Source organism: Hetaerina americana, unplaced genomic scaffold (assembly GCF_022747635.1).
Source record: "Hetaerina americana unplaced genomic scaffold, ioHetAmer1.1.p SCAF_107, whole genome shotgun sequence".
NCBI classification, from domain to species: domain Eukaryota; kingdom Metazoa; phylum Arthropoda; class Insecta; order Odonata; family Calopterygidae; genus Hetaerina; species Hetaerina americana.
Window position 1 is genome coordinate 184,603 of NW_027286148.1, and position 17,100 is coordinate 201,702.

At 38.6% G+C, this 17,100-nt stretch overlaps 2 protein-coding genes across 4 annotated transcripts in view; one reads left to right on the forward strand and one right to left on the reverse strand.

Moving 5' to 3' along the window:
* Positions 1 to 327: 327 nt before the first annotated feature.
* On the forward strand, positions 328 to 7,282 carry LOC139700712 (uncharacterized). 3 transcript variants are annotated; one of them, XM_071599147.1, is made up of 3 exons: positions 328 to 492; positions 2,603 to 2,840; positions 7,172 to 7,282. In XM_071599147.1, exons 1-3 carry the CDS (start codon positions 333 to 335, stop codon positions 7,188 to 7,190), a joined length of 417 nt encoding a protein of 138 aa, XP_071455248.1. In that variant the 5' UTR covers positions 328 to 332; the 3' UTR covers positions 7,191 to 7,282. The 3 variants fall into 3 exon arrangements, with proteins under 3 accessions (XP_071455248.1, XP_071455247.1, XP_071455249.1); XM_071599146.1 differs by lacking the exon at positions 7,172 to 7,282 and adding an exon at positions 5,561 to 5,763; XM_071599148.1 differs by lacking the exon at positions 7,172 to 7,282 and adding an exon at positions 5,564 to 5,763.
* Positions 7,248 to 17,100, reverse strand: part of LOC139700711 (leucine-rich PPR motif-containing protein, mitochondrial-like) — a 38,917-nt gene continuing 29,064 nt past the window's right edge. Inside the window, exons 11-13 of the mRNA XM_071599145.1 lie at positions 13,994 to 14,189; positions 11,645 to 11,882; positions 7,248 to 7,331 (exon numbers count right to left, since the gene is read on the reverse strand). Coding sequence (XP_071455246.1) covers positions 7,259 to 7,331; positions 11,645 to 11,882; positions 13,994 to 14,189 — 507 coding nt within the window. The 3' untranslated portion in view covers positions 7,248 to 7,258. The remainder of the gene's footprint in view (positions 7,332 to 11,644; positions 11,883 to 13,993; positions 14,190 to 17,100) is intronic.

Below are 17,100 nucleotides of genomic sequence, written 5' to 3' on the forward strand. Positions count from 1 at the left end.
TTGACACTTCTACAGCAAGGACTTCCACACCAAACTCACTGTAAATTCTCTGACCCCAAAGCATAAACTGTTTGAGGATTACGCCTTTGGAGTCTAAAAAGAGTCTTAAAAGATGAAGACGACTTATTTTTGGAACAGAAAAAGAGCTGTGTATGCACTGTAAATGTGCTGACAAAATATTATCTAGCCTTAATTTTTCCTACAGAATACCAATCCCGGGACAGTGTGTGGTAGTTTTTTCAACTGTCAATTCTTGGTGTGCAATGTGATCAGTTCTTTTCAATTATTGTTTTAAGGAGATGGAATTGGCGGGTCATTCCTTTTCACCCGGAATGCTTTCATCGCTGCTTGATTTGCTGACACAAAATAATGAACTTCAAAAAGCCAAGGACCTCTTCCTTCGACTGACAACTGACCATGCAGAATTTGTGATTGATGAGTATAAGGTCATCGATTTGGCAACTCTGATGTGCAGAAAAGGCCAGGTCAATGGTAAGGCATCAAAAATAATGTGTCATATATCTCAACTTACTGAATAGTCATGCTCTTTAGCTTCTTGTTTTCTAATGCTTGCAAGTTTCCTGGGTTGCATTCTAACCCTTGATTTACCCAGTGTTTATCATCCACAGTTTATCATTATTCACATTTATTGCTTAGTTATTCTTTTTGCCATTCCATTTCATTTTATTCTTATTTGTTCCTATTGGGACACACTACACATCTTGTCACATCACAGCTATTGTCAGCTCTCTCTGGACGCCCCAGCACGTCAACATCAGATGAAAAAGATGAAACAGTAAAGAAAATATTTTGATAAATCATCGAATCACTATTTGAGAAGTGCTGAGGATGTTGGCATATTAGTTGGCCTGTGCCATATCATATTTTTGGATATTTTGGCCATGTAACATGTGCCAGCAAAGTTAGTTCTGAAACTGGTTAATTTTGACCAGAAGAACCATCGCATGAGCATCGCTCAGGAGCTGTTGAAAGGCGTCAATGATGATCCTGATTTGCTCAAAAGGGTGATAAGTGGTGGCAAATCATGGGTATATGGTTATGATGTCGAAACCAAAGCCCAATCGTCCCAATAGAAGAACCCAAGACATTCAAGACCGAAAAAAGCACGCCAAGTGCGATGAAATGTCAAGGTTTTGCTCACTGTTTTCTTCAATTACCGTGGCATACTGAATCAGGAGTTCTTACTACAAGGTGGTACGGTCAATAAGGGATATTACCTTGAAGTAATGTACCGTTTGGGAGAAGCAATACGAAAAAAATGTCCGGAATTGTGGGGAAAGAATTCATGGCTTTTGCTTCATGATAATGCACCTGCTCACTTATCATTGCTTGTGAGAGATTTTTGAGCCAAAAACAACACCACAATCATGCCTCAGCCACTATTTTCACCGGATTTGGTCCCCTGCAACTTTTTCCTGTTCCCAGAACTTAAGAGGCCTATGAATGGATGGAAATTTGCAACGATTGAGGAGATAAAGACAGCATTGCTGGAAGAGCTCAAGGCCGTACCAAAAATTGCTTATCAGAATTGCTTCGAGGGTTGGAAAAAGCATTGATACATGTGTATTATATCTGGGGGGAAAACTTTGAAAGAGACAACTTGAATATTGAAGAATAAATAAATATTTTTTTCATAAAAATATAAAGTCACCTTTCTTTTTAAACACACCTCGTATATATACCATGGTACACAGGTCATCACCCTCATGCAAACAAGAATTTCACTCTATCCTTTCTTGCTTGGACTTACATGAAAAATGAATTAAGAAGCATTTGTTCACAAGAGCACCATTCCCCATAACTTGATGCCACAAGAGATGCACATGTACTCTAATGGGATGAGTGATGCTGTGCAACAATGCCATGTGAATATGCACTTCTATCTCAGGTGCCAAATGGGTAAGGCGGCATGATTATGTGTGTGTGTGTGTGTGTGTGTGTGTGAATGTTGGCCAAATTGAGCCACCAGGATGGAACTCATCCAAATGACTAGTTATGCAGCTAAAGGATAAAATGCTAAAAGTTAAAGCATTTCAGATATTAATTAGAATTACAATTACTCACCTACAAAAATAAAGTGAGCTGTCAATTGAAAATAATTGTGTCCATTTTCTACTGTTTAAAATATATCATTTAAGTTGATCAAAAGTAAGCCTGAAAATCAGCCGCAGTAAAAATCAAAGTTAACCTAAAATCTTAAGGGACAAAATACAAATATTCAAAGAAAGCGACATTTTGCCCCTCCTTTCCAGTAAAGATTATACTACTGCCTCAGGGTGTGCAATCTAGCTGCACTGTCTCTCAATGTGGGGTGGATAGGTCAAAGGTTGTGACAAAAACAGAGATATCTAGGTACAAATTAGTAGGGACACTGGAATGCATCTCATAATCATAGGTGGGGGTCTTGACTATGTTAAAATGTGTTTAGTACCAGGTTTCTCAGAACATGTGCCCAAGTCCCAGAGTTGCCCCCCCCCCCTGGTTGGTGGATCCTCTGAATGAATAATAAATGGTGAATTCAAAGACAACCCTTCCGTAACTTTTTAATTTGAGGTCCCTGGCCATTCTTTTTTATTGTCAGATGGTGTGAAACTTCTGCAGAGGCATGCTGAAAGCACTAAGGTGAGGTCTGGGCCAATGTTTGAAAGAAACCTTGTGAATCTCCTCCTCGCCGCTCATCAGGGGTGCCAGCTAAGGGAAGAGAGGGGGGAGGGCAATGCTTGGACGCCTGCAACACTTATGAATGAGCTCATCCGCTTGGGCTATGTTATGCAGCCTGCTCCTGCATCTATGAAGACTAAACTGAAAGATATCTGTGGGTGAGTGTCACATAATATGCTAGATGTTTCTCTGGACATTTTTAATTACTTTAATTGAATAAATAGGGGACATGGTAGTCCAGGGGTAGAATGTTAGACTACTGACCAGAGGGCCAGGTTTGATTCCCAGGTAAGTCCCTCCGGGCACCCTTGGCATCACCCAAGCTGTGTGATTTTTTGGGTACCTGGGAAGCCATAACCAGCACAGGGAAAGGATCTGGCCCACCTACCCCGATGTGTGAATTTCACACGTCGTCGGGCTTAGTTCTGTGTGAACTCTTTAACATTACCTACCAAACTGACCTTCAGGTTGATTACTGTGTTTATGGTTTTAATTGAGTAAATGTCGCACGTACATGATATATTTAAAAGATAAAATATGTATATTTTAGAAAGAATATTGTACTGAAAAATTCCATCAGCATGAAAATGTGCCCGGGAAATGGGAATGTTGGGAGGTAGCTCACCAGACATCACGGGGGCCAAATGTTTTGACTTGCAGCGAGTCACTGCTAAGCTTCGGCTTGTCACACTGGTATAACAATCCAAAAATTTTAATACAAACATTAATAGGTAAAAGTACACCTTAAAATGTCTTACACTTGGATGGTTTTCAAGTGAGGGAGTATAATTAATTGTCCCAATTCCTATTTTTAAGTCTCCCAGCATTTTCTGGTAATAAACTGAAGAGGACACATATCTAAATTACGAGGGTCATCCGGAAAGTAGTACCCGTTCGTGAAATAAAAAGACAAAAGTAAATATTAACAAACATAAAAAATTTTATTTGAAAGAGGATACTTTAAACTACTTCTCAACATAATCTCCAAGCAAATTAAGGCATTTGTCATAACGTGTGACAAGTTTCTGTATTCCTGCTGCATAGTCCTTCGCCGCCAGCTCATTGAGATACGCGAGGGACCCATCTTGCACAAATTTTTGCATAATGCAGATGGTGTTTAACAATTTCATGAACAATTGTTCGAGAAACATTGGGAAAATGCTCACAGATGTCATCAATTGTGACGCGCCGATCGTTCCTCACGAATTCGTCAACTGAGCTCACCAGTTGGTCTGTAATGACAGACGGTCTCCCCGAACGCTCATCGTCGTGTGTGTTCCCCCTCCCCATGTTGAAGTTGCGACACCACCGCCGAACAGACGACTCGTCCATTACATTGTCTCCATACACCTCCTTTAATTGGCGATGAATATCACATGGGCGAACGTTTCTTGCATTGAGGAATTTAATCACTGCCCTCACTTCACAACTGGCGGCGTTCTCAATTTTTTTAAACATTGTAAACAATCACAGAAACAACACAGGCAATGCTAGCGTCACGCAACTTGGCTCAGAGAAGGCAGACAAGCCACTGAAGCTATCTGACCTCGTCCAGCGGCTACTCGCGTCGTCAGCACTTCATGCGGCACGAACGGGTACTACTTTCCGGATGACTCTCGTATTTAAACCCGACCCACATTAAAAATGTCAATGTCTCCATTTGTTAACCTCAGCAATTTCATTTATTGGTTTTGACTGTGGGCATTAGATGCACTTCTGACTGGTGGTAGAAGTAATGTATGCCAAAAGTGCCGACCCAAAGTCTCAAAAGTATTCTAACCTAAATAAAACTTCTATTTAGATTGTCCTTGCTCATGCATGCAAATACACCTCTGGCATTTAGTGTATATATGTTGTACTTATGTATTCATCCTCTCATAATTCTTCCCAAAAGGTTTTTGGGAGAAAAATGTCTGCTCGTGCAGGTGGGTAATTAGGCCATGTATCTCATGTATTCCTTGAAACATAACCCAGACACGCCTGCCCTCACCACTTGTGAATAGGCGAGTAGTCATTACTTTGTTTAACAAGTGAATTACATCCAGTACCTTGTAATCATTACCTTTTTTTTCTATCGAGATGAAAAAAGTAACTTTGTAATTTCAGTCACATTTTTTTGAGAACACGACCGAGGTTCGCTTGGTCTTCTTCTGTATCTTCTGTGCTGTTCTGTTGATTTTGCTTTGGAAGAGTTTCATGGGATGGCAACCGTGGAAGCCTTGCCTCTCCTGCTGCCAGGCATGCCACAATGATTGATTGGGCCGAGTCTCGTAGTTTTCAGGACTCAGTTTCACTGTGCTATCCATCTTAAAAATCAATAATTAATAATTGAGGTGGTTGCCTTCCTTAATGGTGTTTTTAACGTGACACCACTCAATGACCCCCCCTCTGGGGTTATACGCCTTTGCAGTGGCCTCACTGAGGAACATGCTGCACTGCCAACTTTGACCCATCTTGCATGGGTGACTCTACCAGGTGTCATTGTCATTGCTCCTGCCAGTGTAGCTCTAGGGGACTTTTGAATGCCATTCCACCACTCCAAGGTTGTAGCCAATGGGGTGGGATTATGGCATAAATATTGTTAGAAGGAAGTATGTCAAAAACTGAAGACTTACTGAATGATGCCAGTGCATTTTTACAGTGGTATTTTTTTTCTTTCTTTTTAAAAATAATTTATCATATTTGATGCCTTGTTTTACTCAAAAAAGTCCACTAGGTAAAAATTTCTGTTCACAGTTTCTCTCAGATAGTGTAAATGTCTTTAGAAGCTTGTTTAAAACAGATACACTCTGGATGAAACAAGTGCATCCATGAGTACTCGTTTCCTTCCTTTTTACTAAGTAATAATTTCATTGTTTTTGCTATCGATCTTTTACAGCAGAGAAGTGCATTGGTGACAACTTCATCCTATGGTTTCACCAAATTGGCATTAATATCGTTAGAAGCATGTCTAAAAACAGTCTTCGGGTGAAATAAAAGCATTTTTCAAGTATTTATGTTCATTGCTTGCTCTGTGGTTTCTCCAATGTTTAATAAATACAATGAAATAGTTTTGAAACAAATAAAGACTGGCAGAAAAAATGTATGCTAAGAATTTTTCTATGCTTTCTCCCTATTAAATAACTATTTTATAGGCATTTTTGTGTTATTTTAAACGAGAAATGTCCAGAATGTATGAATTTCACTTAACATTTTATCCGATTGAAGATAAATATTGTTTGAAACAATACAAAAAACAAAGGATTTCTTGACTAAATAAATTCATTTTTGTATGTTTTCCTTTCATTTTATCCTGATTTTATTGCTTTCTTTCATATCGAAACAAAATGACATTGGCGAACACAAACATAGATAGAATTGTAAAAAGGGTATTGACAATTATGATATTCCAAACTTTCTGGTATATAAACCACTTTCTGCAAATACGAGGAACTTTCAGTGAGATTTCATGGTAACATTAGGGTCCATAAAAAGTGCTATGCATTTATTAAACTCAATCTAATCAGAACAGAGCTTCAAAAAATAGTCTCCCTAAAATCCCTGAAGAAATATAATCCTAGGAACTGCCATATTTGATCTATTTTTTTGTTGGAAATATGACTGTGCTTAGTCCTCTAGAAGTAATGATTATAATTCTGCTTAAATCATTTAGTTTCTCTTTTACTATAATATTTTAAAGAAAATAAACGATAAATATATACATATAAACATCCATACACACATCTTTGAATTTGGATAAGGCACAGTATTATGCAATACACTAGGCACTAGAAGGCATAAAAGTTAGTTACGTGACATTTTTTCAACTTTGAGATAGTCCTCATTCATACCGAGAAATTGAGATAGGATTTTGATGTTTTGCTTTATTGTATAGAAATAGTCTAACGAGTAGAAATTTCAGGTGACAGGAAGTTGAGGGATGTGATTTTTTCAACAAAGACTGTATAATGATGGTTCTGTTTTTGTACGTATAGTACAATTTACTCCTCATTGTCAAACTGATATGGATTGATGATGTTCAGAATTGATTCAGTGTGTGTGGACAGGTTTAAGGAATGCACAAGGCCAAGTGCTAACTGTGTTGACAGCCTCACTGCCTTGGGACTCAGCATATGGGGACAATAGCATCTTGGTTATTTGCAGTAAATTTTTGTGTCTTATAAGTTTACATCCTCCTCTTATAAAACCAATTATTTGGTTCTCTTGGCTACCACATATACATTCCCTCACAAAGTCCTACCGTTTACATTATAAATGCTAGGACCCCAAATATTGTTCCAAAATGCTGTCTTTCGCAAAATCACAACCAATAAGTATTGTCCCCAACAAGTCGGATGTTACCTATTGTCAATCCATTGAAACTTCCCACATGTAAAAAAAATGGATGGCAAGAGCACATGATTCCTCATGCCCCGAATTAAGTGTGTGCTTGTCCCCATAGCCATTGTTACCCACACCCATTGTCATGTGTTGTTCTTTCTCTTCCTAGACTTGTTCTGCCCAGCTGATGGGGCATAGTCGACTGCTGCCATGTCTGACTCTTGCTCCCCGTGCTCTGGTGAATCACTGGCATTGATCAGCTCTTCCTCTTCATTGTTCTGTTCCGAGCCTTCTCCCCTTCACCAACTGCAGTGGCTTGCTGTTGGCACCTGCAAGTATTGACGGGAATGCAGAATATAAACAAAACTTTTGTAATAAATGATTTAAAGAAATTCTTTTCACTTTGAACATGTTTTGCTTTTCATTCTATCTGAATTTTCAACGACATAACTAAGCAATGTGGGAGATGAAAAAATATTCATTATTATTTATATCACACAGGCATGGTTTGCATAAAAAGTGTCAGGAAAAGTTTCAGAAATTTATATTTATTTTAGATGTTGCCGCAATGCCTGAAAATTCTTCAAAGTAAACCCTTGAGTATAAACGAAATTGTTCCAGTGGCTTTTCCACTCTTCAAATGTTCCTTGGTAGGTGGATTCTGTAAGGTCCTTAAGGGTATGCCTGCAAGCTTCTTTGGTGGCACTTGTGGTGGTGTCTTTTGAGGGAGAATTTCACTTCTGAGAATAGGAAATAAATTTCACTCTCAAGAATAGGAAATAGTACTATTGTCTATTTGTATATTTGTGTCTAATTGTAAATTGTACTATACGTACAAAAACAGAACCATCATTATACAGTCTTTGTTGAAAAAATCACATCCCTCAACTTCCTGTCACCTGAAATTTCTACTCGTTAGACTATTTCTATACAATAAAGCAAAACATCAAAATCCTATCTCAATTTCTCGGTATGAATGAGGACTATCTCAAAGTTGAAAAAATGTCACGTAACTAACTTTTATGCCTTCTAGTGCCTAGTGTATTGCATAATACTGTGCCTTATCCAAATTCAAAGATGTGTGTATGGATGTTTATATGTATATATTTATCGTTTATTTTCTTTAAAATATTATAGTAAAAGAGAAACTAAATGATTTAAGCAGAATTATAATCATTACTTCTAGAGGACTAAGCACAGTCATATTTCCAACAAAAAAATAGATCAAATATGGCAGTTCCTAGGATTATATTTCTTCAGGGATTTTAGGGAGACTATTTTTTGAAGCTCTGTTCTGATTAGATTGAGTTTAATAAATGCATAGCACTTTTTATGGACCCTAATGTTACCATGAAATCTCACTGAAAGTTCCTCGTATTTGCAGAAAGTGGTTTATATACCAGAAAGTTTGGAATATCATAATTGTCAATACCCTTTTTACAATTCTATCTATGTTTGTGTTCGCCAATGTCATTTTGTTTCGATATGAAAGAAAGCAATAAAATCAGGATAAAATGAAAGGAAAACATACAAAAATGAATTTATTTAGTCAAGAAATCCTTTGTTTTTTGTATTGTTTCAAACAATATTTATCTTCAATCGGATAAAATGTTAAGTGAAATTCATACATTCTGGACATTTCTCGTTTAAAATAACACAAAAATGCCTATAAAATAGTTATTTAATAGGGAGAAAGCATAGAAAAATTCTTAGCATACATTTTTTCTGCCAGTCTTTATTTGTTTCAAAACTATTTCATTGTATTTATTAAACATTGGAGAAACCACAGAGCAAGCAATGAACATAAATACTTGAAAAATGCTTTTATTTCACCCGAAGACTGTTTTTAGACATGCTTCTAACGATATTAATGCCAATTTGGTGAAACCATAGGATGAAGTTGTCACCAATGCACTTCTCTGCTGTAAAAGATCGATAGCAAAAACAATGAAATTATTACTTAGTAAAAAGGAAGGAAACGAGTACTCATGGATGCACTTGTTTCATCCAGAGTGTATCTGTTTTAAACAAGCTTCTAAAGACATTTACACTATCTGAGAGAAACTGTGAACAGAAATTTTTACCTAGTGGACTTTTTTGAGTAAAACAAGGCATCAAATATGATAAATTATTTTTAAAAAGAAAGAAAAAAAATACCACTGTAAAAATGCACTGGCATCATTCAGTAAGTCTTCAGTTTTTGACATACTTCCTTCTAACAATATTTATGCCATAATCCCACCCCATTGGCTACAACCTTGGAGTGGTGGAATGGCATTCAAAAGTCCCCTAGAGCTACACTGGCAGGAGCAATGACAATGACACCTGGTAGAGTCACCCATGCAAGATGGGTCAAAGTTGGCAGTGCAGCATGTTCCTCAGTGAGGCCACTGCAAAGGCGTATAACCCCAGAGGGGGGGTCATTGAGTGGTGTCACGTTAAAAACACCATTAAGGAAGGCAACCACCTCAATTATTAATTATTGATTTTTAAGATGGATAGCACAGTGAAACTGAGTCCTGAAAACTACGAGACTCGGCCCAATCAATCATTGTGGCATGCCTGGCAGCAGGAGAGGCAAGGCTTCCACGGTTGCCATCCCATGAAACTCTTCCAAAGCAAAATCAACAGAACAGCACAGAAGATACAGAAGAAGACCAAGCGAACCTCGGTCGTGTTCTCAAAAAAATGTGACTGAAATTACAAAGTTACTTTTTTCATCTCGATAGAAAAAAAAGGTAATGATTACAAGGTACTGGATGTAATTCACTTGTTAAACAAAGTAATGACTACTCGCCTATTCACAAGTGGTGAGGGCAGGCGTGTCTGGGTTATGTTTCAAGGAATACATGAGATACATGGCCTAATTACCCACCTGCACGAGCAGACATTTTTCTCCCAAAAACCTTTTGGGAAGAATTATGAGAGGATGAATACATAAGTACAACATATATACACTAAATGCCAGAGGTGTATTTGCATGCATGAGCAAGGACAATCTAAATAGAAGTTTTATTTAGGTTAGAATACTTTTGAGACTTTGGGTCGGCACTTTTGGCATACATTACTTCTACCACCAGTCAGAAGTGCATCTAATGCCCACAGTCAAAACCAATAAATGAAATTGCTGAGGTTAACAAATGGAGACATTGACATTTTTAATGTGGGTCGGGTTTAAATACGAGAGTCATCCGGAAAGTAGTACCCGTTCGTGCCGCATGAAGTGCTGACGACGCGAGTAGCCGCTGGACGAGGTCAGATAGCTTCAGTGGCTTGTCTGCCTTCTCTGAGCCAAGTTGCGTGACGCTAGCATTGCCTGTGTTGTTTCTGTGATTGTTTACAATGTTTAAAAAAATTGAGAACGCCGCCAGTTGTGAAGTGAGGGCAGTGATTAAATTCCTCAATGCAAGAAACGTTCGCCCATGTGATATTCATCGCCAATTAAAGGAGGTGTATGGAGACAATGTAATGGACGAGTCGTCTGTTCGGCGGTGGTGTCGCAACTTCAACATGGGGAGGGGGAACACACACGACGATGAGCGTTCGGGGAGACCGTCTGTCATTACAGACCAACTGGTGAGCTCAGTTGACGAATTCGTGAGGAACGATCGGCGCGTCACAATTGATGACATCTGTGAGCATTTTCCCAATGTTTCTCGAACAATTGTTCATGAAATTGTTAAACACCATCTGCATTATGCAAAAATTTGTGCAAGATGGGTCCCTCGCGTATCTCAATGAGCTGGCGGCGAAGGACTATGCAGCAGGAATACAGAAACTTGTCACACGTTATGACAAATGCCTTAATTTGCTTGGAGATTATGTTGAGAAGTAGTTTAAAGTATCCTCTTTCAAATAAAATTTTTTATGTTTGTTAATATTTACTTTTGTCTTTTTATTTCACGAACGGGTACTACTTTCCGGATGACCCTCGTAATTTAGATATGTGTCCTCTTCAGTTTATTACCAGAAAATGCTGGGAGACTTAAAAATAGGAATTGGGACAATTAATTATACTCCCTCACTTGAAAACCATCCAAGTGTAAGACATTTTAAGGTGTACTTTTACCTATTAATGTTTGTATTAAAATTTTTGGATTGTTATACCAGTGTGACAAGCCGAAGCTTAGCAGTGACTCGCTGCAAGTCAAAACATTTGGCCCCCGTGATGTCTGGTGAGCTACCTCCCAACATTCCCATTTCCCGGGCACATTTTCATGCTGATGGAATTTTTCAGTACAATATTCTTTCTAAAATATACATATTTTATCTTTTAAATATATCATGTACGTGCGACATTTACTCAATTAAAACCATAAACACAGTAATCAACCTGAAGGTCAGTTTGGTAGGTAATGTTAAAGAGTTCACACAGAACTAAGCCCGACGACGTGTGAAATTCACACATCGGGGTAGGTGGGCCAGATCCTTTCCCTGTGCTGGTTATGGCTTCCCAGGTACCCAAAAAATCACACAGCTTGGGTGATGCCAAGGGTGCCCGGAGGGACTTACCTGGGAATCAAACCTGGCCCTCTGGTCAGTAGTCTAACATTCTACCCCTGGACTACCATGTCCCCTATTTATTCAATTAAAGTAATTAAAAATGTCCAGAGAAACATCTAGCATATTATGTGACACTCACCCACAGATATCTTTCAGTTTAGTCTTCATAGATGCAGGAGCAGGCTGCATAACATAGCCCAAGCGGATGAGCTCATTCATAAGTGTTGCAGGCGTCCAAGCATTGCCCTCCCCCCTCTCTTCCCTTAGCTGGCACCCCTGATGAGCGGCGAGGAGGAGATTCACAAGGTTTCTTTCAAACATTGGCCCAGACCTCACCTTAGTGCTTTCAGCATGCCTCTGCAGAAGTTTCACACCATCTGACAATAAAAAAGAATGGCCAGGGACCTCAAATTAAAAAGTTACGGAAGGGTTGTCTTTGAATTCACCATTTATTATTCATTCAGAGGATCCACCAACCAGGGGGGGGGGGGCAACTCTGGGACTTGGGCACATGTTCTGAGAAACCTGGTACTAAACACATTTTAACATAGTCAAGACCCCCACCTATGATTATGAGATGCATTCCAGTGTCCCTACTAATTTGTACCTAGATATCTCTGTTTTTGTCACAACCTTTGACCTATCCACCCCACATTGAGAGACAGTGCAGCTAGATTGCACACCCTGAGGCAGTAGTATAATCTTTACTGGAAAGGAGGGGCAAAATGTCGCTTTCTTTGAATATTTGTATTTTGTCCCTTAAGATTTTAGGTTAACTTTGATTTTTACTGCGGCTGATTTTCAGGCTTACTTTTGATCAACTTAAATGATATATTTTAAACAGTAGAAAATGGACACAATTATTTTCAATTGACAGCTCACTTTATTTTTGTAGGTGAGTAATTGTAATTCTAATTAATATCTGAAATGCTTTAACTTTTAGCATTTTATCCTTTAGCTGCATAACTAGTCATTTGGATGAGTTCCATCCTGGTGGCTCAATTTGGCCAACATTCACACACACACACACACACACACACACATAATCATGCCGCCTTACCCATTTGGCACCTGAGATAGAAGTGCATATTCACATGGCATTGTTGCACAGCATCACTCATCCCATTAGAGTACATGTGCATCTCTTGTGGCATCAAGTTATGGGGAATGGTGCTCTTGTGAACAAATGCTTCTTAATTCATTTTTCATGTAAGTCCAAGCAAGAAAGGATAGAGTGAAATTCTTGTTTGCATGAGGGTGATGACCTGTGTACCATGGTATATATACGAGGTGTGTTTAAAAAGAAAGGTGACTTTATATTTTTATGAAAAAAATATTTATTTATTCTTCAATATTCAAGTTGTCTCTTTCAAAGTTTTCCCCCCAGATATAATACACATGTATCAATGCTTTTTCCAACCCTCGAAGCAATTCTGATAAGCAATTTTTGGTACGGCCTTGAGCTCTTCCAGCAATGCTGTCTTTATCTCCTCAATCGTTGCAAATTTCCATCCATTCATAGGCCTCTTAAGTTCTGGGAACAGGAAAAAGTTGCAGGGGACCAAATCCGGTGAAAATAGTGGCTGAGGCATGATTGTGGTGTTGTTTTTGGCTCAAAAATCTCTCACAAGCAATGATAAGTGAGCAGGTGCATTATCATGAAGCAAAAGCCATGAATTCTTTCCCCACAATTCCGGACATTTTTTTCGTATTGCTTCTCCCAAACGGTACATTACTTCAAGGTAATATCCCTTATTGACCGTACCACCTTGTAGTAAGAACTCCTGATTCAGTATGCCACGGTAATTGAAGAAAACAGTGAGCAAAACCTTGACATTTCATCGCACTTGGCGTGCTTTTTTCGGTCTTGAATGTCTTGGGTTCTTCTATTGGGACGATTGGGCTTTGGTTTCGACATCATAACCATATACCCATGATTTGCCACCACTTATCACCCTTTTGAGCAAATCAGGATCATCATTGACGCCTTTCAACAGCTCCTGAGCGATGCTCATGCGATGGTTCTTCTGGTCAAAATTAACCAGTTTCAGAACTAACTTTGCTGGCACATGTTACATGGCCAAAATATCCAAAAATATGATATGGCACAGGCCAACTAATATGCCAACATCCTCAGCACTTCTCAAATAGTGATTCGATGATTTATCAAAATATTTTCTTTACTGTTTCATCTTTTTCATCTGATGTTGACGTGCTGGGGCGTCCAGAGAGAGCTGACAATAGCTGTGATGTGACAAGATGTGTAGTGTGTCCCAATAGGAACAAATAAGAATAAAATGAAATGGAATGGCAAAAAGAATAACTAAGCAATAAATGTGAATAATGATAAACTGTGGATGATAAACACTGGGTAAATCAAGGGTTAGAATGCAACCCAGGAAACTTGCAAGCATTAGAAAACAAGAAGCTAAAGAGCATGACTATTCAGTAAGTTGAGATATATGACACATTATTTTTGATGCCTTACCATTGACCTGGCCTTTTCTGCACATCAGAGTTGCCAAATCGATGACCTTATACTCATCAATCACAAATTCTGCATGGTCAGTTGTCAGTCGAAGGAAGAGGTCCTTGGCTTTTTGAAGTTCATTATTTTGTGTCAGCAAATCAAGCAGCGATGAAAGCATTCCGGGTGAAAAGGAATGACCCGCCAATTCCATCTCCTTAAAACAATAATTGAAAAGAACTGATCACATTGCACACCAAGAATTGACAGTTGAAAAAACTACCACACACTGTCCCGGGATTGGTATTCTGTAGGAAAAATTAAGGCTAGATAATATTTTGTCAGCACATTTACAGTGCATACACAGCTCTTTTTCTGTTCCAAAAATAAGTCGTCTTCATCTTTTAAGACTCTTTTTAGACTCCAAAGGCGTAATCCTCAAACAGTTTATGCTTTGGGGTCAGAGAATTTACAGTGAGTTTGGTGTGGAAGTCCTTGCTGTAGAAGTGTCAAAGCATTTAATTACCTAAACAATTGTGATTTTATCAAAATTTTGAGGTATTGCAAGAGAGAATAACATGGATAATTGAGAGATAACTGTATTAACAAAAATACACACTGAAACCTGAATAATCCACCATTTTTGGCTGGATGCCACATAAGTATTTCATGCAGCCCAAACCATGACACCCCAGGAAGGATAGGCAAGAGGTCTTGGGGCCAACATTTTTACCTTAAGAAGATGCACATTTACAGTGTTATTCCAATGGGTCACTAAACCTCATCCATCAACAATTATATTAGCCCAGAATAAATATGGAAATGACCATTTGGGCAGGGTACAGCATGTGTTCCAAAAGTGATGCAATTATTTTTTAAAGCAATTTATTGAACATATTTGCACAAACACTTAAAATTCTTCAAAGTACTGTCCTTGGGCCTCTACACTTTTTTCCAGCAACTCTGCCATGACCGGTACACGTCATGGAAGGCATCTTTGGGGACCTCTCAAATGGTCTTCCTCGCGGCTGATTGGATCTCTTCAATGGACGAAAAAAGGGTTCCTTTCAGGGCTGCAGAGGGAACAAAAAGAAGTCTGCTGGGGCAACGTCATGGCTCTAAGGGGGGTAGCATTGGCACCTAGTGCCAGGACTTGTAGCTTGTTGTGGCAAGGTGTGTTGTCGTGATATAGTTGCCAGGTATCGCGAATGTCTTTTCTTGTCCTGATTACCCTTTTTTGGAGTCTTTCCAGCACATCCATGTATGAAGCAGTGTTATCTGTCTGTCCTTGAGGAACAAACTCCTAATGTACCACTCCTTAAATGCCAAAAAAGACAATGAGCATTGTTTGCTCATTCTTGCCTTTTTGGGCTCGGGGGACTGGTTGGTGAGCTACTCAGAGCTTTGGCATTTATTTTTTGGGTTGCATTAAAAAACCCAGGTTTCATCACCAGTGATGATGCAGACTAAATAATCTGGTTCATTTTCAATATGCTGCACAAGTTTACTTGAGTATTTCTGCTCGGTTGGTCTTTCGTGACATGGCCAGCACGCAGTGGTTTATAATAACTGATGTCCTGGCACTTCCACAGCTTGTAGAGCACTGAGACTGGTTTTGCGGCAAAGCTTAGTGTGTCTCCCCCCACCTACTCCAACTGGTTTGATCCCACTCCAACCATTAGGAGCGGTGCGGGAAATTTAGTTGCGATACTTTTGGAACGCACACTGTATATACATTGTGTTCAATGTTTGGACATTCATTTAAATTTATCTAGAGAATAAATTTAAACTGTTTCAGAGTTAACTTACGCAAGCAGTGCTAGGGAGAAATGTGGAGTATTTTTAGTAAAATGTATTGTCTTAGGGAAAAAATATCTTGAAGTTATTGTTTTATACATCAATGTACGTTTTTTTTAAATTGGATATAAATGTAATTTTTTAATAATAATAATACTGTAATGCCTCATTTGAAAAAATTATGAATTTATTACAAATTTATAAATTTGAAAAGCATTTTAAAAATATTATTATTTTTATTTTTAGACTCGATAGTAATTTTTTTTTAATTTTATAATAAAACTGCTATTGTTAGGTTGAAGAAATGACAAAAAAAATAAATTTGGAAAAAATAATAAATATATGCGGAAGAGTTAGTGAATGGCATTACATTTTGTCAGCCTCTACATAGTTCCACTTTGTCTAATCGTACAGTTTACCTCGGAGTAATATCATGGCTTTTTCACTATCGTTTGACAGTTCATTTTGCTCCTATGGTGAGCCTAACAAATACTGTGCACACTTTTCTACACTGCACGCACATCTATAAGGCCTGTTTTATTTCTGTTCATATTTTTCACTACAAACAACACAATTTTTAGCATAATAGCAATGATTCCCTAAGAAGATTCTGTTGCTGTGCATGATAATATGAATTTGCCAGTGCCTCACTCAAGCTTGGGGATAATATTTCATGGGTGGCCAGGAACTGTACATAATGCCAGTTGGTTTTGGGTACAAACAGATTCCATGGCAGCGGGATGAAAAACAAGTTGAAGAATGCTAAGGGATCTGCAATGGGCGATGGCGGTGCGTGCTCAGGACCGGGGATTTCTGCGTAATTAAAGGCGTTGGTGCTCAGGGTGTCATGGCCATTAGAGATTATGTTAAACCCTGATGGTTGAATTACATCAGTCACATCACTCATTGTATTATTTTCTTATCTTTCCTATAAGTGGGGTCTGTACAATAAGTACTGGGACTGGTTCCAAAAATCAAAATTTATTGCAGTTATCATTACAATTACTTATTAATCTTCAAAACAAATTCCTCCTGCATCGATATATTTAGTTCGGCGCATCTACCACTCATCAAAAGCCCCCTGGAAGTCAGTTCCCGGAATACTGTTGAGAGTCTTTGTTGTCACTGCTTGAACCGCCTCGATAAAGTCAAACTGATATCCTTTGAGCTCCTTTTGAGCCACCCTTTGAGGTAATAACATTGTCGAGAAAATCTTCATCTTCCTGGATGCAGTCCAAATTTCTTGCAAAATTTCCACCCGCGACAATTTTTGTTCCTCGCTCAAGACTTTCGGCACCAGCTTGGCGCACACTTTCCTCATCAAAGATCCT

Coding starts and splice junctions, on each gene's coding strand:
- LOC139700712 (XM_071599147.1), top strand. CDS start 333: ATGCTTTCATCGCTGCTTGATTTGCTGACACAAAATAATGAACTTCAA. Junction 493..2,602: donor CAGAAAAGGCCAGGTCAATG/GTAAGGCATCAA, acceptor TTTTATTGTCAG/ATGGTGTGAAACTTCTGCAG.